A 26,018-nucleotide genomic window follows, 5' to 3' on the forward strand; every position below is an offset into this window, starting at 1 on the left:
TTGGCTCTCTCCTTGCCCTGCCCTTTAGGGAGTCTGTCCCTAAAGGCGTGGCACAAGATTCTCTGGGTTGGGATGTGGACCCTGAGCGGTTCCTGAGCTCCCTGAGTGCCCAAGGCCTGGCTGTGGGGGCTGGGAAAAACCCCCTCCCATCCCCAAGGGTTTTTTTGTTGCCTGCAGCAAGGGACTCCTGAAATCCCTGCTTGGAAACAAGAGTGGTTCGGGAGGGAAATGTGATAGGGGAGCTGATGGTGCCCTTTGCCAGCAGGCATTAAAAATTCATGTGCATGATGGGCTCTTCCAAATAAGTCCAGGAAGGATGAGTTCCTCCCTCCCTGGACAAGCTGGCAGAGCACTCCGGCTGCCTCCCCCCTCAGGTGCCACCAGGGCCCCGGTGTCTGTGCCTGGGGACGGGCTCTGCTCCCTCAGGGTGTGGGTGCAGGTTGGGATGAGGGACACGGGGTGTCTGGAAAGCTGCGTGTCCCACAGGATGGTGGGGCTGGGCTGGCATGTACTGGGGGGTGACCTGGAGGGCAGGGAGCAAAGAAACCTGGTGGGAAGGGGTGTGGAGTCCTGGATGGGGAGGGATGGGATGCAGGTACCCGAGAGGGGTGGGATGTGCGGTGCCCCAGCCATGAGATACACGGGATAATCTGGGCAGGGAAGGATGGAGGGAGGCGTGCAAAGTGCCCAGGTGCCAAAGGGGGGTACCCTTTGGGATTGCTGAGGGTAACGCAGCCTGGAACGAGGGGTGAGGAGAGAGATGGGATGCTGAGCTCCTTGGAGGGGGGCAGGATGGGATGCAGAGCTCCCGGTGGGACAAGCCGGGATGCTGACTGCTGCCGGGGGCCGGGCCGGGCGGGCCAGGGGGCGGCTCCACGTGGCTCATTAGCAGGAGGCAATTTAATATTTATGAAGTGTTCTTGTTTGAATCCCAAGTCTTCGGCTCCAGTTACAAGGAGCTGCGTCACCCTGCGATCACATGGTAATTGTTGCTATTTCCAGGATCCCAGCCTCGCAGAGTGGCACAAGAGCTCTTTCCCCTTTTCTTGTCCTTTTTTCCCCGCCGCCTTTTCCCTTGTTGGCCGCTGTTTTCGGGGCGCTTTCTGCTCGCCCCCGGGCCGGCTCGGCACTGCCGGCGGGCGCGGCGCGATGTCGGGGCCGCTGCCCTGAGCCGGGGCGGGCGCAGCCGCTCCTCCGCCCTTGCCCCTGCCCGGGAGCCGCTCCATGAGAGCGGGACCGGCCCGGCAGCCCCAAAATGACCGAGCTGGAAGGGGACTTCACCAAGCTGCTGCTGCTGAAGGAGGAGCGGATCAAGGAGCTGGAGCGGCGCCTGGGCGAGAAGGACGAGGAGATCCAGGAGCTGCGGCGGCGGCTGCACAAATGCCAGTCCGTGCTGCCGGCCCCCAGCCCGCACATCGGGCCCCGCACCACCCGGGCGCAGGGCATCTCGGCCGAGCCGCAGACCTACCGCTCCTTCCACGACCTCCGCCAGGCTTTCCGCAAGTTCACCAAGGCCGAGAGGTAGGCATGGCATCCCTTTTTCCCCGCTCTTGCCACCCCCGGTCCCGAGCGGGTTAGCCGGGACATCGCGTCCCCCCGCCGGGCATCGCCGGCAGGGACCGTGCCCCGGGCGTGGAGCGGCTCCGAGCCGCCGGGAAGGAGCCCTGCGGGGGGATCGGACAGCCCGGAGCTCCCTCCCTCCCTCCCTCGCTTCGCTCTTCCCTTCCCCGCCGCGGCTCCGCTCCCGGGGGATGCTCGGCCGGAGCGCGGGGGGGCGGCGGTGCCTCCCCGGCGCTGGGAAAAGTTTGCGGCGGGGCCGGGAAGTTGTTCCGTGGCTGCTCGAGAGCCGCCAGCACCCCCGGCAGCCCCGATCCCGGGGCAGGTGCTACCCCTCGCCCCAATCCCCCCTTTCCCCACCCCATTCTCCCCAAAAACGAGCCCACGCTGCTCCAGCTGTGCTTTGCCTCCCGGTGGGACTCGCTGATCCTGGAGGACTTTTCCCACATTAATAATTCCATGATTCTGTTTCCCTGTGCTGCTGTCAGGCACCCACGGAGAGGTTTTTTGGGGGGAGCATGGGGTCTGCATCACTCAACCCAGGATCTCGAGGGTTGTCCTTCTTCCTTACATGTGGGAAAACTGGGGAGCGTGGTGGCTACTGGGGAGGTGGCTGTGGTGGAGAAGTTGTGTATGACCACAGTGGTGACCCTTCTGCTTTGGGCAGAAGCTGTGCCTGGTGCTTCTCGAGCAAGGCACGGTCCCGTGTCCCCTGTGAGGAGAGATTTGTTCCAGCAGAGCCATTCCTGATGGGATCTGTGTGTGGGTGTGAATCCACAGCTCTCCCCAAATGTGTCCAGACCAAACTGCAGCCCTTTCTTCTCCTGTGCCCTGCCCCTTATTATTGCTCAAACGAGGAGCACTTGGCTTTGGACTTTTTTAATTCAGTATTATTACTTTTTAATTCAGTATTATTATTATTTTTTAATTCAGTATTATTCTTTTCCCTTCCTGTGGTGGTTTAATAAAGCAAACTGCTGTGCCCAGGGAGGTGTGTGAGTGCGAGCTGAGTGTGTCCGTTTGTCCTTCCCTGGGGCAGCACATCTCTGTGCACCAAGGCAGAGGCCAGGTGTTGTGGATGGAGGAGAAACCACATCCAACTTTCCCTTTTGCTGTTGGTTTTTTTGGAGGCAATGATCATCCCGAGCCCCAGGAAGGTGACAGTGACCTGGCACCTGTGGTGAGGGCAGGACCCAGTGTCCCCACCGTGAGTAATCACTTATTTAGAAGTTGTTAAACCTGCTCATGGCTCTAGTGAGGTTTAGTCCTGGCCTGAGGCTTTCCCGTGCTGTTCCCAGTTTGGGTTGGCAGGTCAGCTTCAGGGAAAGCTGTGTCCATGTGGTGCAGTGAAGGTCGTTTGGCCCATCCTGCATCATTCTCATCATCCACAGATGATGTTTCAGCCGGCAGGAAAAACTCCTGATGGGGCCTGCGGGCAGTTCCAGGCTGGAACTCCATCCCCTGACATCCCCCATGCCTCAGCCTCGCTCGTGGTAGCCATGACAATGGTAACCAAGCCAGTCTGGGATTCCTTTTGGGTTTTAATTCTTAATTCTTCCTTTAATTCTGCTTAATTCTTCTCCCGTCTCGTTGCTGGGAGAGCGGCGGGCGGCTCTGTGGTGTGCTGAGCACGCTGCACCCAAAACCTCCCTTTTTCCACCATTTTTCCCCCAAATCCCTCCCCACCACGGGCTAGATCGAGGTGTTTTTTCAATGAGCAGTGTGTGGGTCCTTGATGTGGCTCCAGGGTGCTGTCCTGGGCTCAGGGAGCACGGGGCTGTGCTGCAGAGCTGTGCCAAGAGCATGATGAGCTCTCCCTGCTCCCAGTGCTGGCTGGAGGCAGGGATGGCTCTGGCTGATGCCAGCTCCCCTCAATGTCCCCGGGGCTTTCTCTGCCTCTGGCATCTCAGAACTGCTGACAGCACTTGGCTGATTTATTCATGGGGAGCTCTTGTACCTCCAAGAGCCTCCTACCTGTGCTCCAGCAACAGCAGCAGCTCCTAGCTCTCCATTCCTTGTCCCTGGGAGACTGAGGATGGGGAACACCTCTTTTCCAAAACCCCCAGGGGGATGCTCAGGCCCACCTGTTTTCAGTTGAATGCCAAAAATTCCCTCTTTTTACCTGGGATCAACCTCCAAGCACTTTTCCACCTCTGAAGATAAAGATGTAGTTATTGACAATATAATTGGATTTGTTTATTGTGTGTAATATACACTGACAAGTAAAACTGTCAAGGAGTTGAAAGCAGCAAACTGTGGGATGACAGGACCTCAAACAGGGATAAATCCCAGCTGAAAGTGGAGAATGGAGTTGGTTTAAATATGTTGTGCCTCTTGTAAGGCACCCCTGTCACATGCAGCAAGGGCAGGGTTGAAGAGGCTTGCAGAGATCCAAAGAACTGGGATGTGTAAACAGAAAGGTGGTGAAGGATGTGTTATCTTTGGTCTGGAAGTGTGTTTTTATTCTGTTGCTCTTTCTGATAACACAGAAATATAAATTTTAATGGCAGGAAGCATTGCTGTGTAGCTGGCCAGGTGTATGGAATTATCCATGTATCTATAGCCAATCTGTAAATCAGATTTTCTTTCAGAAGAGCTGCTTTCCTTGCATGTCTTCAAAGTAATTCCTCCCTGTTGTCTCTTGATTCGTTCCTGCCAGCAGAGGTTTGAGTTGAGAGCGGAACTGCACTTCTTGTAAATGATTCCTTAATTTATTTATGGCCAGTGAGTTTTGCTTCACTTTCACCCACAGCCAGTGAGTGTTTCAGATCACACAAGGCCTCAGGGCTGTCTGATCCAGCACCTGCCAGGCCCTTATGGCAACACAAAGAAGGAAAACAAGTTTGTCCCTGGTTTTCCAGGTGGGGTGGGAGCCATCCATGGATAATGCAGCAATCCAGGCACTTTGCTAAAGTGATGCCCAGTTGCTAAGCAAAAGCGCTGCAGATGATCAATGATGCAAAAAAGTAAATGCTGAGGTGTGGCAAAGCCAGGACTAGGAGCTGGGTCAGCCCTGCCTGTCCCTGCACCCAGAGGTCTCTGTGCCCTGGGAGTGATCCACCTGATCCCTAATCCCACCTCCAGATCATCCTCCCAGGAAATTCCAGCTACTGCCTGCCTTAATTCTGAGGTGCAATCTCTAATTCCACCCAAATCCTGATTATTTGGGGTAAGAAGTCTTCTTCAAACCAGGGCAGCATGAAATGACTTTGGGAACTCTGGAATATTTTTGGAATTGTGACTGAATCTTTGCTGAAGCCCTGGCCCTGCAGGCACTTCCACGTTTTGTGTGTGGTTACATCCTCAATTCCCCAAATCCAGCTCGGACAGTGCCATCCCTGGGTTTTTCCATGCCTCTCTCAGTCTGACACAGTGCTGTAGGCTCAGCCTCAGCATCATTTCAGACAGATGAGATTCCCCACCCTGTTCCTGGTAATTTACCCATCCTTCCTGGCTCCCTAACTTTTTCTGCAACTTTTTAATGGATTTTCCCCCCTTTTAAACTTTATTTCAAGAAGCATTTGCCACAAGATGGCAGTGGGGTCTAACATTTAAGGCGAGGTATTGGGGTGTATTGTGGTTTCAGCCTCCCAGTCCTGGACCAGTCCTCCTGCCTGTGGTTTTCCAGGTAAAATCAGGCAGGAATCCTTGTTTCTCCTGCTTCCACCTGCCCTGAGGTGTGGGGGAGATACTTTGCTGAGGGTGTGTGTTCACCCAAAGTGTTTAAACTCAGGATTAAAGGCTTTTTGTGGTACTGGGGATGGAGGATTGGAGTGGATCCTCTTGACTTTATGCAGCAAAAGTGTAAAGGTTATTATTGGATAAATTGCTCATTATTGGGATAAACTGATGGCTGTGGCAGGATCAATCCATCTCTGGGGTGTGGGTCTTGCTCAGGCCAGGACCAGCCATGCTCAGGGTAAAAACTGGGCAGCCTGGAAGGTCTCCAGCCCAAAACTCAAAACAAAAAGTCTAAAACAAAAGCAGAGATGTCCTGCACAGCCCTGTAATTCTCCATCACTTTCCCCCCTATAACACTTCTGTCTCACATCTGCACCAGCCCTGGAGCTGCTCTGTGGATGGCCTCCAGTCCCCTGAGCACGGCCAGGGGGATGTTTCCCCTCCCTGGAGCCGTGTCCTTCCCCCCTCAGCCCCTTTCTGGGAAGTGAGCTCTGTTAATTTAGCCATGATCTCATCAGCTGCCAGCCACTAAAGCGCTATCGATCCTGCGCTCAGCCAGCCCGTGAAAAACAACCCAGCTGCTTCCCCCACTACCTGGAACCACCCTCCCTCAGGGCCCGGCCAGCCTGGAAAAGGAGCTTTTGCCTCATTTATTTTACTGATGGGAGACCAGTGCGTGACCTGCTGCCTGTGTGTGACACTCCAGCCTTTAAGCTGAGGAAGGACTGTTTGGGACAGTCCTCGTGCAATATCTGACACCACTCAGCAGCTGTGTCTGGAATAGTTCAAACAGGGAGCTTTTGCTGGATCTGAGGCTGCTGGTTTCTCTCTGTCAGGATCAGCATTGCTTTGCAAAGCTCAGAGGAAGGATAGCAGTGATTTTGCCATTAATTACGACTCTAAAAACGCCTCTCTTCCTCATTTACCGTTTCCCATCCGCTCCTGATGCGCTGCAACAGCAAATTCCTTGGATGCTTCATCCCTGGGTGATCCCCACCAAAGATCAGAAGGATTTTATTAGCTGGAATTATATTGGCAGAGGAGGAATTAACACTGTCCTCATTGCTTGCTGTTGTTGGGAGAGCGTGGCTGCTGGAAGGGAGGGAAATACAGAGGGAAGTTTGACGGGGTTGCTTAAATTTGGGGAGAGCTGGAAAATATTCCAAAGAGAGAGATGGAAATGGGAGATGGATTCTTTGCTTGGTCCTCATTTGGATGGAGCAACTTGTGGCATGAAGCAGTGGAGTGAAGATGGGGTGGGGACAAAGTGAGTTGTCACAGCAGGGAGAGGTGTGACATCAGCCCCTCGAGAAGTCCAAGGTCAGACAAATGAGCACAGAAAGGTTTTAGAAAGAGAGAGAAGCAAATGTTTATGGTTAATCAATGGAAATCATTTCCTGTCTTTTAATTTTTAATGGGCTGAACTCACTGCTCCCCCCCCTTTCCCTGGGCATCACTTCCCTTTGGTTTACAGGAGACCTGAAAATCGAGCCAGGATGGGGGGAAATTTGGCTCCCAAAAGGCATCAAATGGTGCCTTTCCACTGGGTACAGCCTGGCGTCTGTCTGTCTGTCTGTCTGTCTGTCTGTCACCAGCAGCCCTGGTCACCCAATCCACCTTTGCCATCGTATCCCTTTGGTGCTTCCTCATGGGCCAGGGCAGCACAGCAAGAGCAGCTAAACTCAGCTTGCCCTTCCAAAAACAGTACAAAACAGGTATTCATTTATCTACAAATATCTGAAATTAAAAAAAATCAGATTAATTTATATATTAACATGTGAAAATTGATACATAAACATGTGAAATTAAAAAAAAATTGATTATTTGATGTGATCCCTGGTCCTGGTGAAGAAAGGAAGGGCAAGATGGCAGGATTTTTTTTTTTTTTAAATTATAAAAATGATCATTTTTCTGAGTGGTTTGGGATGAAAACGTGGAGCCTTTGCTGTGTGTTTCTCAGTCTGCCCTGAGGAAGGGCACACTCTTGCCAAGGGAATGGGGCAGTGCCCATCCCTGGCTGACGCAGGCTCTGTCCCAGCGGCGTCATCCCAAATTCTTCCTTCAGCCTATTTTTAAATGCCTCAAGTTGGGAGGTTTTTGGAGCCTCCCTTGGGGCACCAAACCACAGGCCCAGAGATTTTAGGGCAGCTGCCAGATCTCCATGTCCCCCACCTTTCCCCTGTCTGGAGCTCTGCTTCCCAACCCCTGAAAACCTGGTTCTATGTGGGCTCTAAACCTCAGCTGTGCTCCCAGGCAGGGCCACCAGAAACTGCTTTTCCCTCCTGGATCTTTGGTGTGAGTGGATTTATAAAAATACAAGGAGTTGGGAGCTGGGACTGTGTTGTTTTTCTGCAGCAGCTTGTGGACATTTCTTGGTTTGGAGGAGAAAAAGAGTCCTGTGTCCCTCTTGCTGCTGTGATCTTAAAAGTGGCTTGTGGATGTGATGGTGTAAAACTGCTTGGCCTCACTCACTCTTCATTTGGCCTCTTTTGTAATTCCTGTCAGGTTTTTTAAAGTCACTTTCTTCAGAATCTTTGTATCCTTTCCTTCAGGATTTTTGTGTCACTTTTGTCAGAACTGTTCTGTCATTTTTGTCACAACGGTCCCTCAGGATGGAAAAGGTAATTCTCCAGCAAACATCCCCCCTGGTGATGAAATCTTATCAGAGGAAAATGGGATAGAAAGGACTGAAATAAAACTCAGAGTGCCTCTTTCCTAACGAGAAACTTCAGGAAAAAGCCTTCCCAAGGTTTCCACTTGGTTGTGGAGCTGCTGCAGCTCCTGGAAAATCTCTGACACAGCTTTGGCAAGGGGCTTCCTGAAGGGCTTTCCCCTCTGCTGTGACCTCCTGAGTGGAAAAGATGAGGATTGCTTTTTTTTCAAATAGATTTTTTTTTTTCTGTGTCTTTCTCCTGGGTGTTCTCAGAGCATTTTTGTTCCATTAGTAATAAAACCCTGTAGTCAGAAATGAGGCAGAAGATGCTAAAAAAGGAGGGAGGGAGGCAGAGCTCGGGCCCTCGGGTGGTGGAGGGAGCTGGGAGGATCCTGGGGATCCACAAGGATAAGGGATTGAGGTAATTTTAAATTTCAAATTCCATTTTTGGGATTTAATTCATGCTGGGGGCTGAGCCTGAGCATTGTGGGAATTGCTACAGGGGAAAAGCTGTCCAGTAATGGGATCAAATCTCTTCTGTTTGACTCAAAGGAGTGTAAATAGATTTGCCTGTGATTTTTCTTGGTGATTCGTGGTTTTGAGACATTTTAAGGTGTAAAGTGGGGTAAAAACATCCATCTCATGGCACTAAATTAATGGCAGGCCAGTGGGGTGATGAAAACTCAAACAGCAGCTACAGGGGGAGAAAACAAAGAATTATTTCATATAAAATACCCAGAAGGAGACTTGTGCAGGTGGGAAACAGGTTCAGGAGAAATATCTTAATATTTTGGGTTTCTGGCACAAAGTTTGCTCTAAAGGAGGCTGTGGCTGATTGATGGATTGATTGATTGATTGATTGATTGATTGATTGATTGATTGATTGCAGCAAGCACAGCAGAATGGGAATTTTGAGTTGTTTTCATTTGCATTTTACTCTTTCTTGGGAGTTTCTATAAAATCCTCCCAGGTAAGAATCACCACCAGGATTTTAAGTGACCAATTAGTATAAAAATTCTGCTTTAAAAAAAAAAATCTACTGAGCTGTTTGTAGTAAGGGATGAGATCCTAAATCTGGGAATTCCACTTTATGTATCTGCACTGTATTGCCAATATTTAACTTTTTTTAGCTCTTTAATCCATCAGTTTGTGAGGAGCTGTGCTCTGTATTATTTTTCCTGTGGTGTGTGGGAGTGGGAAGGAAAACTGGGAATAATTCCTTGAGACCCCAAAGAACTACAACCAAATCTTCTCAGTGGCTCAACACAGAATTTTGGTGCTTGCAATTAATAAGCCAAAATTCAACTTTTAAAGCCTGGAATGGGTGGAGTAACAGGAAAAAAATGCATCCCAAAGGTGGCTTCCAGCTTAGGATTTTGTAAAGAACCTCAGAAGTGATTGTGGAGCAGGGAAAAATGCAGGGAGAGACACCTGGGGAGTTGCTACACTTTCTAAAAATTGATCTTAAAAAAAATGAGGAAGCTGGAAGGAATAAATACATCCAGTGTCCCCTCTTGCTCCAGCCTATGGATTTTTTTTAACATTCAAAAGAAAATAAATCAATGCTTGTAGAAATACAGAAAGGTTCTGGAGGTTTGGAAAGGCAGAGTAGATAAAATCTGGGAAGGTGGGAAAAACACCAGAAGTTGCTTTGTCTGGGAAAATGTATATAAAATATAAATTTTTAATATTTATTTAAATGCCAGGGCTGTATCTCCAAGGTGGTTTTCTTCCCATCTGCCAGCCCACCCAAACCAGTCAGGGATTCTGCTTTTTCTGCATTTGATGTTTACCCTTTTCACAAAGCCTTGGGGGCATTTCTGAGGCCATTTCAGCCTGCATGGGGGGCAGGAAAAAAATCCCCAAATCAGCTCTTGGAGGGAAAACTTTCATGGAATGACACTGAGAGTGTATTTTATCAATAGACAGCAGCTCCCTCCTTGGCTAATTTATTTCTGTCTGCTCTGTAGTTCAGAAAAGGACTGTTCAATATTAAAAAATAAAATACTAAAATGAAAGCAGCATAAAAAGTGGTGGTTGTAAGGGTTTTTTTCCCCTCATTGATTTTCATGCTGCTTTATGAAATCTGTGTCAGGTAAAGGGTGAAATCTCTGCCTTCCCTTTCATCCCAGAATGCAAGGCTGGGCTCTCCCTGCCAGGAGCACATTTCTCACTTTGATCTGCAGCATTATTATCCCATGTCCCATCCAGGGAAAAGGCTGCAGTGCCTTTTGGGAAGCACACACCAGAGCAGTTGGTCTCCCCTGCAGAAACCCTGACATTTTAAATCTCCTTCCCCACATCCCTCAGCACCGCTGGGGCAGAGAGACTTGAAGCTGGATTGAAATTTATCCCTCCCTCTAAAATAATCACCTTCAAAAAAAAAAAAAAAAGAATTTCAAAGTGTTTTATCTTTTGATAGGAGAGTGCTTGTGGCAACTTCAACCAGAAACTTGTTCATCTATGGGAAGATGCTGGAAAAATATAGGTTGAGCTGGTGTGGGCATGATGAATATTAAATTTTTACCCCATTTTTCCATATGTTTGGAGGCAGAAAAACAAAAAAAGGAAGTGGAAGTGGTGCTGTGGATCAACTGAAGGCTGCTTTTAGGGAAATTTTGGGCTCTGATTAATCTCTCCTGAGTCTGTGCAGTCAAATCCATCCTAAAGCATCAGCTGCAGAGACCATTTGATTTTGGGACAGTTGTGTCTCACACTGCCAGTTCCTGCTGCTGTTCATTGCATCCCTAAATTGTAGTTTCTGAGATTAAAAGCAGGTACAGCTGATTCCCATCTTTTATGTTGGGCTGGTTGGTTTCTATTTTGGGGAGCCTTCTCCTTTTCTTCTCCTTTGTTTTGCTGCCAAATATTGAGTAGCTGAATAAAAATCGACTCTTTTTAAAGCAAATGGGAAACACAGGGGGAAACTTCCCGTGGAATGATGTCACAAACCTCCCCAGCACTCGTTTCTGTGGTGGCTCCTGCCCAGGCAACAGATGGAAAAATCCCCTGGAGCTGGTTTCCCCCACAGTGACTCCTCTCCTGACCCTGCTCCCAGCCTGTGATTCCCTGGGAACTGGAAGCAGCAGCTCCTTGTGTGGGTGTTGTGCTCATGGTGTTCACACTGTGAGGGAGAACAGGCAGCTGATAAATCCCTGCATCCCTATTCCAGCCTGCAGTGCAACCCTGACTGGGGAAGGAGATTTAAAATTGCATTTGTGGAGCCCTTCTGGTGGGGCTGGGAGATGCTGGGTGGCAGAGGAGGAATGGGAAGTGCTCCTGAGTGGGAATCTCAGGAGGTCAGCTTTGCTCATCCAGTGTTGGAATCCTGGATGCTAAAAGTGTTAAACTTTCTGAGCTTAAAGGCACAGACCCACAAGAGAACACCACAATTGACCTAAAGCTGTAGAGAAGGCTTCCAAAAATTAATTGAGGTTACAAGTGTGTAGTTAGTTAGAAGTGTATAATATCACAAAGTAGAAAACTTAGAGTTCAAGGTTTTAGAATATAAAGATAAATATGAAGCAAGACAGAAGTTTTAAGACAAAAGCAAGTTATTCTTCTTTACCTTCTTCTTCCTAAGTTTGAGTGTTGGTTTGTAATTAGACAGAAAAGTCCACATTGCAAGCTTCAAAAGATCAGTTGTTAAGAAAGAAAATAATCTGTGTCCTTTAAGTTTAGTCCTAAAAGACCTTCTAACAAGAGATGGTTAGCCATTTTGTGCCTTACTAGTGAAAGACTACCAAACTCATAGTTATAAAGCTGTTTCACTCATCAAAAATAACAAACACCTAAATCCAAACCCAAACTACCATTCGAGAACCTTCAATCCCAAACTCCAAAATTGATAACCCAGCTCCGTTTGCAGATGCTCCCTTGCCTTCCTTGGAGGGTAAAAAAGAAAACCTTGGAGGTTTTGTTTGCAGGGGTGCGTTTCTGTCATTAATACAATCCCCCCTTCCCATCCCGGCTCAAAGCCCTGCCCCGCGCGCTGCAGGGGAGATTAATTGCGCTAATTGCTCTGCTTTCAGTATCGCTTCCACATTTCCAGCCTGGATCTGTCTCAGCCTCCCGGCCCAGCTGCTCCTCCCGCCCTGGCTCTTTGCTGTCCTTCCCACGCTTCTCCCAAGCGCTTTTCCCTTCACTTTTAACTCTTCCTGTGCCAGGATAAAATCCCCCGGAGCTGGAGATGCTCCCAAGGAGCTCGGGTTTGTGACTCAGCCTCTTCACAGAAGCCTTTTCATTGCCTTGCACGGCTGCAAATGCTTCTTTCAGCCCAGTTTGGAGCTGCTTTAATAAAACCCATCCTTATGTTTTCCATAGGACCCTATGGATTGGCATTGTTTTCTGCTTTAATTTTCCCAGCAATTAAATGGAGGCTTGAACATCCCAAAGGATGTGCAGGGTGTGATGTCAGGCTGACACAATTGCCTGTGGGGTTTCATTTACCTGCTGAAATCCTGGTGGACTGTTTGCTTTCCTCTGCTCTTCAAAATGTTTTTTTTTTTAATTCCTGAACTCAGTGACCCTCTGTGCCACCTTTTATTGAAAATTAAAACCCCCAGTGTGTAAAGACCTGAGCCACTCTATTTTCCAGTATTTTGGCTGTCTGTATTCATGTCCTGCTCTAGGTTTTATATGTTTAGGTGCTGACCCATAAGATCATTTTTTAGCCAGGGACTTTCCCAATATTTTCCTTCCTAAGGCAGCTGTGACCATGAGTTTACTGCCCCATCAAGTGACTCTTCCTGTCCCCTTCAACTAATGGGAATGAAGTGGGATTTGGGCAATTTTAGTGTCATCTTGATAGGCTGGAGGTTTCTCTTTCCAGCCCGTGCTGCCTTGGCTAAGCTGTGCTAACACTTCCATTTAATTATACAAAATTATTCCTTATTTTATTTTAGTTTAGTTTACTCAGTCTGAGCTGCCTGGCCCTGGGAACAAGGGTGGTTTTTGGCTTGGAGAACACCAGGCTTGCCCTGAGTCTCTTGCTGATGACATGAGGATGTTCTGGTGAGGTTTCTTCTGCCCTTTTCTCTCTGCTGCTCCCATCCCAAGCACTTCTCTCTCCAGCCCACACCCTAAGGGGCAGATTTCAGGAGCAGGATTTGAGGGAAAAGCCCAGGTGCTGTTTCAAGCTGCTCCTGCTCACAGCAAAAGCTGCTTGAGCCTGATACTCCCCTAATGAAACCATGGAGGGGATGATTCCCCAGTGTGGGGGAAGCATTTTCCACTGACATTATCTCAGTTTAGCCTTCAGACCCGACAGGAGGATAATGGGATAATTACAGCCCAGTTTGATGTGCTCAGGCATGGCTTTCATTGCAGACAAATGTTCCTGGAGAAAGGAAATGCCATCCCATTACTGGCTGATCTTTAAAAGCTCCAGGTCCTCGCTCACTTTTGCCTTCCCAAATCCTCTTTCCACTTGTACACATCCCCAGCCTTACTCAGGGTAGTGGCTGTGGTTATCAGGCTGATAAAGCAGCCTGGACACTCCAAGAAATGAGAATTTACTGGTCTCCTGTGGTCACCAGTTGTTGTGGTGTTGAGGGTCCCCAGGATGAGGTGAGAGGTGAGAATTGACTCCAAGTTCTCAGAAGGCTGATTTATTATTTTATGTTATTATATTATATTATATTAAAAGAAAATTATATACTAAAACTATACTAAAGGAAGAGAAAGGAGCCATCAGAAGGCAAGAAAAGAATGAATAATAAAAACTCATGACATACTCAGAGAGTCTGACACAGCTGGACTGGGGTTGGTCATTAAGTTAAAACAATTCAAATGGAACTAATCAAAGGTGCACCTGTTGGTTAAACAATGTCCAAACCACATTCCAAGCAATCAGATAATTATTGTTTTCATTTCTTTTCTGAAGCTTCTCTGCTTCTCAGGAGAAAAATCCTGGCAAAGGGATTTTTCAGAAAATATCACGGTGACAGTCTCCAACCAATAAAAGTGTCCAGGAGGTTAAACACAGATTTGTCTTTTTAAGTGGGCTTCTCATTCAGAAGCACTGCAGGGAAAATCAGGCTGGAAATGAGGAGTGGTGCAGGTTTTTTGGGACCTGGAGCTTTGGCATCTCCCCAGTAAGATCAAGCCCTGTGTGGAATTTTATTGCTCTCCACAACCCCCTGACAGAAGGGGCAGCCAGGGGGTTCAGGTTCTGCTCCTGGGGAACAGGGACAGGATGAGGAAATGGCCTCATGTTGCTTCAGAGTAGATTTTGATGGAATATCAGGGGAGATTCCTTCACCAAAAGGCCTTGGTAGGGGCTGCCAGGGAAGTGGTGGAGTCACAATCCTGGGAGTGTGACCAGGTGGCCATGAAGGCCAGTGGCTCCTGGCCTGGATCAGGAATGGTGTGGCCAGCAGGAGCAGGGAGGTCATTCTGCCCCTGTACCTGGCCCTGGTGAGGGCACACCTGGAGTGCTGTGTCCAGCTCTGGCCCCTCAGTTTGGGCAGGATGTTGGGACACTGGAGCACATCCAGGGGAGGCAACGAGGCTGGAGAGGGGCTGGGAACACAAACCCTGTGAGGAACCACTGAGGGAGCTGGGGGTGCTCAGCCTGGAGAAAAGGAGATTCAGGGGTGACCCCATCACCCTCAACAGCTCCCTGAAAGGTGACTGTGCTCAGGTGGGGTTGGGCTCTTTCTCCAGGCAGCACTGACAGAACCAGAGCACACAGCCTCAAGCTGCACCAAGGGAAATACAGGTTGGATATCAGGAATAAGTGTTTTACAGAAAGGGTGATAAAGTCCTGGAATGGCCTGCCCGGGGAGGTGTTGGAGTTACCATCTCTGGATGTGTTTAAAAACAGCCCGGATGTGGCACTGGGTGCCGGGGTTTAGTTGAGGTGTTGGGGCTGGGTTGGACTCAGTGGTCTTGGAGGTCTCCTCCAACCCTGATTCTGGGAATTCTGACAATTCTGTGAGTGCTCCAAAACTGTGGATGTGGCACTTGGGGACATGGGTTAGAGGTGGTCTTGGCAGTGCTGGGGAATGGTTGGACTCAATCTCAGAGGGGATTTCCAACCTTTAGGGTTCTCTGTGGAACATGAACCACCCAGCCCTAAAAATCCCAGACTGAAAGTAAAAGAACTGTCAGACCTGGGCTATTTCTCCTGCTTTTTTTTATTTTATTTTTTTTTTTTTTTTGTTTTGCAATGCCAACCTCTCCCTAAATTTTCAGTTCAAAGTAAGCAAGAAAAGAAAGGGTTTGGTACCCTGTGGGAGAACCAGGGCTGGACTGGGTCTGGTGTTTTCTGGATATATAATCTGGAGCATTAATGGAAATTCAGTGTAAGGCTGAGCTGACTGATGGCTTTTATGCCACCTCCCTCCTGGCCGTGGCTTCTGGGAGGGAAAGGAGATCTGGGAGAAAAGTGCAGTTTAAACACTTGGATTATTTCAGCTTTATCTTCCACATGGCTGGAAATACTTGATGCTTAAGGCAGTGACAGAGCCATGTCTTGGGGTAAAACCCTGACAAAGTCCACCGGGGACTGTGGGAAATAGATTTATACAAAATTCTTAAAGTTTGATAGAAGGTTCACATAGTCTGTATGTGTAAATAAATTTTGAGATAAGAAATACTGACTTAGAAATGTTGTAGAATAAGATAGATATTGTTAAGAGAGAAATAGAATTAGAAATAAGTTTTAAAGGATGGTTTTGTAAAAAAGAGTAGATATTTTAGAGAAATAGAACAATGAAAAATGTATTGTAGTAAGACCCACGAGGAGTAATTTTAGATGATTAGTTTTAAAGCATTTACAACATAGTGTGGCAAAAATTAATAAGCTAAAAAATACTTAGAGTGTATTGTAATTAGGAAAGAGTTGACTTCTGATTGTGATGGTGTGAATTATAACACTTGTGTTGTCTCACCCTTCTAAAACTGAAATAAAAGTTTTTAAAACACCTCTCAGTTGTCCCCTCTCTGGGTCAGAAAAAAGCATAGTCCAGCATGGGGACAACCCTCAGCTCAGTGCTGGGAAGTGGTTAAAAAAAGCTCCCAAAAACCGATGCCAGGGAATAGAGGGAGGGAAAAGCTGCAGAGCCCCCTGGCTTTCCTGGGAATGAAGAAAGGCTTTCAGCTCTGCCTCCCCACCCTGTGCCCTGGTGAAGGGCCTCACAGAGCAGGGATCTCTCTGCAGAGGGCTGGAATGAGGGCAGTGCTGCCCTGTGGGTAACCACAGCACCCTCCAGGAGCTGCCCATGGAGCCGGGCTGGCCCTGCCTGGGGGAGGCTGAAAGGCTGCCCTGTTCCCACTCCAGGCTTTTATCAGGAAGGGCTCCTGGGGGGAGGCTGCCAAAGCCCCAAACCCAGTGGGAAGGTGGGGAGAAGCCTCTCCTGTGTGCTGGCATCCAGGGCTTGGCTGTGGAAATATTTTGGCACGGCAGCAGAGACTGCAGGGGGGAAGATTTGGGGGTAAACACACTTGGGGAGGGAAAAATCTGGGTGGTTTGGGGTTTTTAGAGCATAAATCTGCTCAGCTGGGGTGGTGATGGCCACTGGAGGTGGCACTGCTGACCTGCAGCTGCAGGTGGAGATGTGGGTGAGCCTTTCCCAGGGATTTTGTGCACCTGGATAGTTGTCCTTGTTCACAATAGGTGCCTCATTTTTCATATGGATTCACCCATCTTCCAGTTCTTTTAAAGCCTTTTGCTGCTCCTCCTAAAATCCCACTTAATACTGAGCATTTAACCAATTATAGCATCGATATTATGTAAAATAAGATTTTTTATTCTATTTTTTTCCATAAGCCCCCTCTGCCCTTGACAAATTCCAGCTCCCAGGTATTTGTTTACCTTCTTTAACACCATCTCCAGCTGCATCCTTCACCACAGGGGGATTTAGCATTCCAAAAAAGCAATTCAGCCTCAGCCACCAGGAGTCACAGCTCCTTCTTGGCCTCTGGATGCATCTTCTCTTTTGAGTTCACGGTTTCCCACTCACACACTGGGCAAACTTCACCCTGGTTTGTTTTTTTTTTTTTCAGTTTTTATGGGGCAACTGAGAGGTGTTTTAAAAGATCCTATTCTGTTATTGGTCTTGATGAATAGTGAGACGCAAGAGATGTAAAACTTGACACCATTCTATCAGAAGCTAACTTATTTCCTGGTTACAATACTTTATAAATTGGTTTTTAGCTTATTAGCTTGTACTACACAGTGTTTCTATTACTTCTAACACTAATAACTTTTTTTTTTTTAAAAACTGTGCTTGCTACAATGTATCTTTCAGTGTTAATTTTCTAAAATATTTACTCTTTTTGCAAGGCTATATTTTGAAGCTAGTTGAAACTTGTTTCAAGCTCAGTCTCTCAATGTTCTCTCTTTCTATTCTAAAGATGAAGCAACTGAGAGGTGATTTAAAAGATTTTATTCTATTATTAGTCTCAAAAGTGGTAAAACACAAAAGATATAAAACTTAACACCAAATCATAGCAGGGGTTAGAGGAGCAATGCCCGTGCCTGCCACTTTTCTCCTTTCCAGCACATTCCATCAAGGAACCAAAAGGAAAAGGTGATTTTTTTTTTTCCCTCCACCCCAGATTCCTTTGGTGTCACTGGCAGCCCTGATAAATCAAGATCTGGATGTGGGGAGATTTAAAACAGGATTTTTAATTTTTTTTTGGTGGCTGAATGCAACCCCAGCCCATTTTCCCTGCTGTGATGCCCAGGATCTGTGATGCCCAAACCCTGAGTTCATGTTCAAAGGCTTTTCATGGTGAAAAGAAATACAGAATTTAGTTACAAGCAGAGAATATTCCCATTGCAAGCATTGCTTTGCACTGTGAAGATCTGGAAGAAGCCAGAATCTGGAAGAACCCATTGCTGGAAGAACCCTTGCTGGAAGAACCCAGAATCTGGAAGAATCCAGAATCTGGGAGAAGCCAGAATCTGGGAGAAGCCATTGCTGGAAGAACCCAGAATCTGGAAGAAGCCAGAATCTGGAATTGGGTTCATGAGAGGGAAGTTTAAGGAAAGCCTGAGCTGGGCCCGGTGGGGCAGGGCTTGGCTCTGCCTGCCAGGTCCAATCCTGGCACTGACTGCCTCCTGAAGAGCTTCAGGCCATAAATAATTAATACCTGCTGAATTATTCAGCCTGGGTGTGCAGCAGATGAATGCAGGGAGCTGACCAGGCTAGGAATGAGTAATTATGTTAATTAACCCGTGCAGCTCACTGGAGGTGCAATTAAGTTCATCCTTCAGGCTGCTGTGATTTTACAGGCACAGAAATGAGATGAAATGAAACAAACCAAAGCTGCAGTTACAAGAGATGGGTTAAACCATGTGGTTTCAATGATCAGCAGATGAGCTGTGCTCTAATTCAGGTGGATTTATGTTCCAGCAGCCCTCTGTTCCTTCAGGGGGAGAAACAGGTACATTTTTAAAGCTTTAATCACTGCTCTCTGCAAGAACTTGAAGATGTTTCTGCAGATTTAGTAGTGTGATGTGCCAGTCTCTTCTTTTTATTTCCTGTGTGTTGCTGAAGAGGAAGAAAAATTAAAGAAAAAAAAATTAGCATCAGCATCATGAAATGAGTCCTAATAATTCCCTACAAATGGAAAGCAAACACATCACTTGCCATTCAGTGGCCAACAAAACCTGAGTTCATGTTCAAAGGTTTTTCTGGTGAAAAGAAAGAAAGAATTTCATTAAAAGCAGAGAATATTCCCATTTCTCCCCTGCTCTTGGGTTGATAATATGCATTATTTAGGGTGGCACTGGGAAGAACTGGAATAACCCTGCTGGAATTGGGTTCATGAAGGAAAAGTTTTTAAGGAATGCCTGAGATTTTTTTTTCCAAGCTGACAGGGAAAGGGTTTGCTCTGAGCTTTGCCTCTCATCAAGGAATTACCCAGGTGAGGTGGATTCTCCACGGAAGAGCTCCAGACCTGCTCCAGCTGTGAGGGGTTTGGTGAAACCTTTAAATAGGAGGAGTGAGAGGGGAAAAGTCTCTAGTTTCACCTTCTTTTGGAAGAGCAGAGATGGCAGAATGTGGCTTATCCATAGGCTGGATTTTGGGTTTGGGGTTTCCAACTCCAATTGCACCTCCTGGGAGGGATTTTATGCTACTAAAAAATTGGGTACTGGGAGGTTTCACCTGAGGATTGATTTATTTTCCTGAATCATTTAATCTGTTTGAGTTTGGTTTGTCTTTTACAAACTTTATTTACCCCCTGTCCTGGGTGTCTCCTACAAAAATATAGAAGCTTAAAGGATAAAAAACATATTTGCTTAAATTCCCTATCTTGGTAAGGCTTCTGGTTGGATTTTTCTCCCATAATTTACCCCTCCATGCTCAGCATTTGCTGTTCTGCTGTCCAATCAATACTGATTCTGCTTGGAGATTGCATTCCTGGTTTTTAAAATCAGGGTTTGCTTGCAAAACTTGATTTTATCTGTAGATCTGAGCACTTTGGGAAGCCAGGGTTTGTTGTGGGGTTTTGGGGAGGTGATGGATTAACTGCAATTGCAGTGAAATATTTGTGGTATTAGTGTGAGCTATTTAAATTTAATTGACTTTTCTGGGAGTTTACAAGGGAATATAAATGGAGAGTAAAAAGAGACAGACTCCTGAAAATGGAATAATTTAAAATTCAAGTGAGTGAGACAAAAATGTGGCATGTACAGGGGAAATAAACCCCCTCCATTTTTCAGATTGGTCATTAATGCTAAACAATAGGGATGTTTGGGGTCTGTGTGTCCTGAATTTTGTGTGCACACTCAGAGTGGTTGGGAGTTGAGCCAGGAATGGATGCAAATCAATGCTTTAATGTCCATTACTGCATTGAATTGTTGATTCCAGCTCACACCAGATCCATCTTTTACCTCTCTTTAAGGGGGAGCCAAGAGATGGTATTAAAGTCTGGTATTATTTACCCTACCACAGGAATGGTAAAAAAAACCCACCCAAAATGTGATGTCTGCAGGCAGAGCTGTTACAGCTCTGAAATAATTTGATTATTGGGCAAAATGAATATTAAGCAGAAGCAGGCTGTGAGCTGGATTGCTGTAAGGGGCCTACCGACATTGCTGTGGTTTTATAAAAGCCCATTTTTATATAAATAAGCTCCTTAAGATGCCACATGTTCACTTTTTGGGGCGTTGTAGTGGGTAACTCAGAAAAAAACTTGTGATTAAAAAGTTGTGGTAGCCCCTTGCAGAGAAACTGAATAAATTACTATATTAAAGCTGGGCTTGACCAACAGTATTGCTAATTTTTTTAATGAGATGACTATTTTTTTTTAATTTTTACATTGCTTTTTGGTCGCTTTGGGGACGTTTTTCGTTCGGTAGCTTTTCTCTTTCGTTGGGTTTTTCTTGTGATGTTGTCGCTCGCCCGATGTTTGGTGTAGGGCAGCAGAGGGCGGCCTTACTCCTTGTGTTTGTGTTCTCTCGTGCCGAGGGAAACGGGGCTAAAAAGCAGGGGAAAAGGGAAGAATGTGGGGAATGCTGTGCCTGCCCGAGCTGCGGGCCATGTAAGGGAGCGGAGGTGGCACAGGAGCCGCGTCATGCCCAAAGCAGCAGCTGCAGACTCTCTGTGCTGATAGCCCTGCCTTGGGAGCAAGAGGAAAACAAGGAAACTGCGGGTGCAAAGCAAAACCAAAGCCATTTCTGTGTGGGGGGAAAGGAGCAGGGGTGGTTTGGAAGCAATCAGAAGCCAACAATTTCTTAATTAGAGTACAATAAACATTTTAAACCTATCAACTTTAAGCACACCATACTATAAATACTTTAAAACAAATAATCTAAAACTACCCCTACTACAATACCTCTTTCAAAACTCGATTTCTCTAAAATATCTGGTCTTTTTTTACAAAGCTACCTTTTAAAACTTGTTTCTAGTTCCATTTCTCTCTCAACAATGTCTATCCTATTCCAAGGCATTTCTAAGTCAACATTTATTATCTCCAAGTTTACATACAGATGCATACTATGTAAGCCTTCTGTCAAGCTTTAAACATTTTCTCCAAATCCATTTCCCACAGTTTGGAAGCAGGCTGTGAGTTTGCTCTCCTGCTCAGGGCACAGGGGTCTGGGATGTGTTCCCCTCCTGCTGCACAGTGCAGGGTTTGTGCCTTGTTTTGATCCTTCCTCTTGTGCCAGGGGCTCTGGAGATGGGTTTGGACGTGGGGCTTTGTGTGCTGGGATTGCAGAAATTTGGGAAGGGGGAATGGGCCCTGTTGCCTGAGGTTGCTCAAGGAAAGCAGAGGAGATAAAGCAACACAAAGGGTTCTTGCAGAGAAATCACCTGGTGCCAGCACAGGAGGGACCTGGAGCTGCTGGGGAGAGCCCAGGGGAGGCACCAGGATGAGCAGAGGGATGGAGCAGCTCTGCTGGGAGGAAAGGCTGGGAGAGCTGGGATTGTTCACCTGGAGAGGAGAAGCTCTGGGGTGACCAAACTGTGGCCTGAAGGAGCTACAGGAAAGAGAGGGAGAGGCTTGGGACAGGACACAGGGAATGGCTTCCCAGTGGAAGGGGGCAGGGCTGGATGGGAATACTGGGCAGGAATTGTTCCCTGGCAGGGTGGGCAAGCCCTGGATCCCTGGCAGTGCCCAAGGCTAGGTTGGACTTTGGGGCTTGAAGCAGCCTGGGACAGTGGGAGGTGTCCCTGTTATGGCGGGGGTGGCACTGGATGGGCTTTGATTCCCTCTGAACCCAAACACTTCTGTGATCATATAAAGCTCAACACCAGCCTGGGAATGTTTCTTTCCCAACCACAGAGAAGCAGACCCAGAACATTTTGCCTTTGCAGCAGCATCACTTCCAAGAGATTGTTCCCTTTTAGGTTGGAGGAAGCTCCCAGTAGCTGGTATCACAATTCCCTAGAAGTGACAACTGGTGTTTTCCACACAAACCAAAGATTGGGAGCTGGTGGGGAAGAGGTGCACGGGTGAACCTTCCTGGCATGTTTGAATTCTCTGCCATGGGGAGGGGTTAATCAGGAAAAGCAGCTGGGAATGGAACTGGAGTGAGGAACACCAGGGCAGGTGAGGAGGTGGAGCAGTGCCAGCCAGGAGGGAGCCCTGCACCTCAGCCAGGGGTTTGGCTGCAGATCTGCACCAGAAATGGAAGAAAGGAGAGGATAAAAGCTCTGCCCATCCCTGACTCACCCAGGGCACTCAGCTGAGAGATGTTGGTGCTGGTGAGGAATCAGGCAAGTGCTGGTCTCGAATGCTCTGAGTAGAGCAATCAGTCCCTGCAAACACTGACAGAGAAAACTGTGAATATAAACATTTTACACACTCTGAGAGCCCAACTTGATGGAGCTCCCCCAAGCATAAATAAGAAATGGCTGTAGAAGCCAGTGGAGCGCTGTAAAACCTTTGTGAGGCCTGATGTGAGCCCTGTTTGCAGATTGTGCCTGGGTGATTCATGGATATTTCCCTGGTACTGTAACAAGCCTGGCCCTCTGTGGGGTGCAGCCATTGATTCTGAGCCTTAAATGATCTCAGGGCTCAGCTCCTGTGGGCAGAGCTTTTTGGGAAGCGTTTAGCATTGCTGGAATTGTGGCCATAAACACCTGTAGATCCCTAAATAAGAGTCTGGTGCTTCAGTGGAATATTTCCAGTTGCTCAGGACGTGCAAACATCAAAGGTTTCAGGATAATTTCTGCCACAAATCTGTTTTTAAAAAGGAAGCAACTCTCAGTGCAACTTAAAGCAACACCAGCCTATTCTCCAAGCATGTAAACCCCAGATTTAAAATCTGTGGTTTGTGTTTATTATTATAAATACCTGAAACAGCCAAATAATATTTTTTTTTAATAAGCAAGGGAATTAAACTGATTGTATGAAGAGACAGGGCACTTGTTCTCAATGCATCATGAAATAATGGTAACACACTGGTTATTTTCATATCGGGGGAGAGGAATTTGTGTTTGTTTCTAATCCAATTTCAAATATAAATGAATTGTTTTGAAGGCTGGATAAATCAACCCAACAGACCAAGGCAATTATGGGAGGTGAGTGGTGCATTACTGGTGAGGAGAGATAAGAAAACTGCAGGGTCTGAAGGGGTGAGCAGAGGGAGCACCCAGAATTGCAAATGCTCGGGGCTGCTGAGAGGTTTGTCACTGTGAAACCCCCAAAGTGAAGGAATGGCATCAAACAGCCTCAAAATGAGGCTGGAGAAATGAGAGAAATGAGCTGCTTTATCCATTGATATAATTTGAGGGGGGGAGAATGAGCTTCTTGCTGTTCTCACCTTCCTGAGGGTTTTGCTTTCCACCTCTTGCAGCCAGAGCACCGTGACTAAAACAATGAGCGAGGTGCAGGTCAGAGAGGGGAAAAGCTGAAACTGAGGAGTTCAGCTGTGCTTGTGCTGTGTTTTAAAAGGAAACAGAAGAATTGTAGCTGTCTGGTGGAAGAAATCTCCTTTTTGATAAGCCCAAGTTTTTCCCAGCATCTGACAAAGACCAGTGCTCTGGCAGAGTTGGGATTGTTCAGCCAGGAGAGGAGAAGCTTTGGGGTGACCAAATTGTGGCCTGAAGGGGCTACAGGAAACATGGAGAGAGACTCTGTACAAGGGGTGGAGGAACAGTACACAGGGAATGGCTTCCCACTGCCAGAGGGCAGGGATGGGTGGGATATTGGGAAGGAACTGGGCAGACCCTGGCACAGGGTGCCCAGAGCAGCTGGGGCTGCCCCTGGATCCCTGGCAGTGCCCAAGGCCAGGCTGGACAGGGCTTGGAGCAGCCTGGGGGAGTGGAAGTTGTCCCTGCCATGGCAGAGGGTGGAAGGAGCTGAGATTTAAGGTCCCTTTGAAGCCAAACCCTTCTGTGATTCCAAGGGTCCTCTGGGAGTGGTTGTTGCTTGTTGGAGTCCCAGATAAAGACAAGCCCAGAGGTGATTTCACATGGAAAAGATGTAGAACAGATGCACTCCAAGGAGGAATGTGGGGGGGGGGCAGTGAATGTCCCAGGGTCACTGAGCACAGGCTGTCCCCAGCCTTCAGCTCTGGCTGATGAGAGGTGGAAGGAAGCTGGCCTGGCTATCCCTGTGGAAACCAGACCCAGCACATGGCTCCCACCTTCCTTCAACTGTTCCAGCTTCCCCCAGTCCAACAGAGATGTGTGTGGGAGCAGAATGAACCTGTTTTCCCAGCAACATCCACTGAGTTGATGTTTTTTACAGACTTCACCTCCGTTGCATCCTGGATCCTGTGGCTCCACAACTAAATCTGCTTCCCTGCATTTCATTTAATTGGTCCCTGGGTTCATTTGCTGGTTGCTTATGGCTGAAAGCAAATGGAAAACTGCATTTCCAGGGCCTGCCTTGTCTAAATGCTGCTTTTTGCTCTACATAGTCAGTGCCCTGGGACTGCTGGGAGAAGCAGGACATGGGCAGTGTCTGATTGTGGTAACTGCAAAGAGCGCTGAGTGTTTATTTGGCAGCTTGCAGAACAAATTTCTGCTTAAGCTGAGCCCAACGAGACTTCTTAAGACAGTTGAATTGTTTAGAACTGGTTTCTGCCTTCATTCAGCCCAGAGGAAGAAGTGTTTAAGCTCTGCCTGTGTGTGATCTTGCTGGGCAGTCCAGCCTTTCCTGGGAACTGGGAAAAATGAACCAGTCACTTGATGTGTGTCTGGAGAGGAGGGATCAGGATTGTGGCACTGGTTCCTACAGGAGGGGTTGGGATCATGTGTGGTCCTTCCTGGAGAAAGCCTGGCCCCAAGGAAGTCATTCAGGCTGAGGATGTGAGAAATGCTCCAGGAATCCCACAGCATTCCCTTAACCCTGAAGGGCTGTGGGGACACACAGCCACCATGTGCACCCAGCTGGAGGGCTGAGCTGCTGAAAATCCAATTTTCTGTGTGATCATGGGAGAAAATCTTCCTGCTTTTGGGGGGCAGAGGTTTCTGTAGATGTGTGGCCAGAGATGGTGGCAATAGGGTCTTGGCAGAGAAATGGTTTTGGTTGCTCTGATGGAAGGAACAAGCTTTGAAGGGCTTGTTGAACTTGTGGCTACTGAGGATGATTTTTTGCTGCCATTTTTCTATAGAGCTTATAATGAGATGAGTGATACTCCTGTTGTTTCAGCTCTGCAGCCCACCCAGCAGGAAGCACAGCCCAGGCTTTGCTCCAGCCTGCAAAAACAACAAGAGGAGGGAGATCTCTCACCTTGTACTGACAGGAGGTGCTTTGTGCCATCCATCTCTTCCTTCCAGGCAAAGAGCCCGCAGAGGAGAATTTAAATCTTCAATGTGATGAGACATGTGCTTGAAACCATTGTGTTCTTGGAGAATCCTCTGCTATTCCATGCTCCCAATGTCTTCCTCCTTGGGCTTTGCATGGCACAAACATTCATTTTGGTGTTCTGTGTGTCCCTAATGTGATATAAAAAGCTAAATGCATTACAACTGCAGAACAGCACATTGTTATTTTTTCCTTCAGCTTCTTCTGCAGCGAGCAATTTTTTGTTCCATTAATAAGCCTTGTGGTATTTTTCTTTTCCTTCTCATGCACTCTACCCCAGATTCATCCTGAGAGGATTTCCTGGAATGGCTGCATGCTCTTCACACTTCTTCATGGTTTTACTGAGCGTGGAAAGAACTGATGCCCTAAAGGAAAGTCATCAGGATAATCCAGTTCAGGTGTTGATTTGACTTCCAGCACGCAGGAATCAATGGGGTTTGAATGACAGTGCTCAGAGCTGGACATCTCCATCCTTTTGTGGGGAAGGAACAAATGGCTTTCGGTTTTGTTTTACAAGCTCTGGAAAGGACCAAAATAGGGAGGGGGAAGTCATCCAGTGTCATGAGAAAATAGGTCTTGTTTTCCTAGAGAAAAGAGGCTGAAGCACTCCCGGGATATTCAATTCCTGCTGTGGTCTTGGCAAGGCTGCTTTGACACAGTAACTTCAGCTTCATCCTCATCCCTGGGGGCTGAATTATTTCCCAGGTGCCCCCTATAAATCTGTAGGGCTCTGTGGCCCGAGGAGGAGCTGCCAGAGGCGTTCTGGGGCAAAAGGAATGGCCAGATGTGCCTTAGGGAGGAGTCGGGTGTGCCCATGTTTCAGTAGGTGGCACTCCTTGCTCTGCCATGGGGACTGCCGTGCATTCTGGGGACGTGGTGGAATAGCAGGTGGCATCCCATGGATGAGAGG

The 26,018-nt window shown here is 47.6% G+C and overlaps 1 protein-coding gene across 1 annotated transcript in view; it reads left to right on the forward strand.

Annotated features, from left to right (window-relative positions):
- The first annotated feature begins 1,156 nt into the window (after positions 1 to 1,156).
- Positions 1,157 to 26,018, forward strand: part of PRKG1 (protein kinase cGMP-dependent 1) — a 367,092-nt gene continuing 342,230 nt past the window's right edge. Inside the window, exon 1 of the mRNA XM_050976335.1 lies at positions 1,157 to 1,521. Within this exon, the coding sequence (XP_050832292.1) occupies positions 1,256 to 1,521 (266 nt within the window). The 5' untranslated portion in view covers positions 1,157 to 1,255. The remainder of the gene's footprint in view (positions 1,522 to 26,018) is intronic.

The sequence above is a fragment of the Serinus canaria genome, chromosome 6, assembly GCF_022539315.1.
Source record: "Serinus canaria isolate serCan28SL12 chromosome 6, serCan2020, whole genome shotgun sequence".
Taxonomy (NCBI): domain Eukaryota; kingdom Metazoa; phylum Chordata; class Aves; order Passeriformes; family Fringillidae; genus Serinus; species Serinus canaria.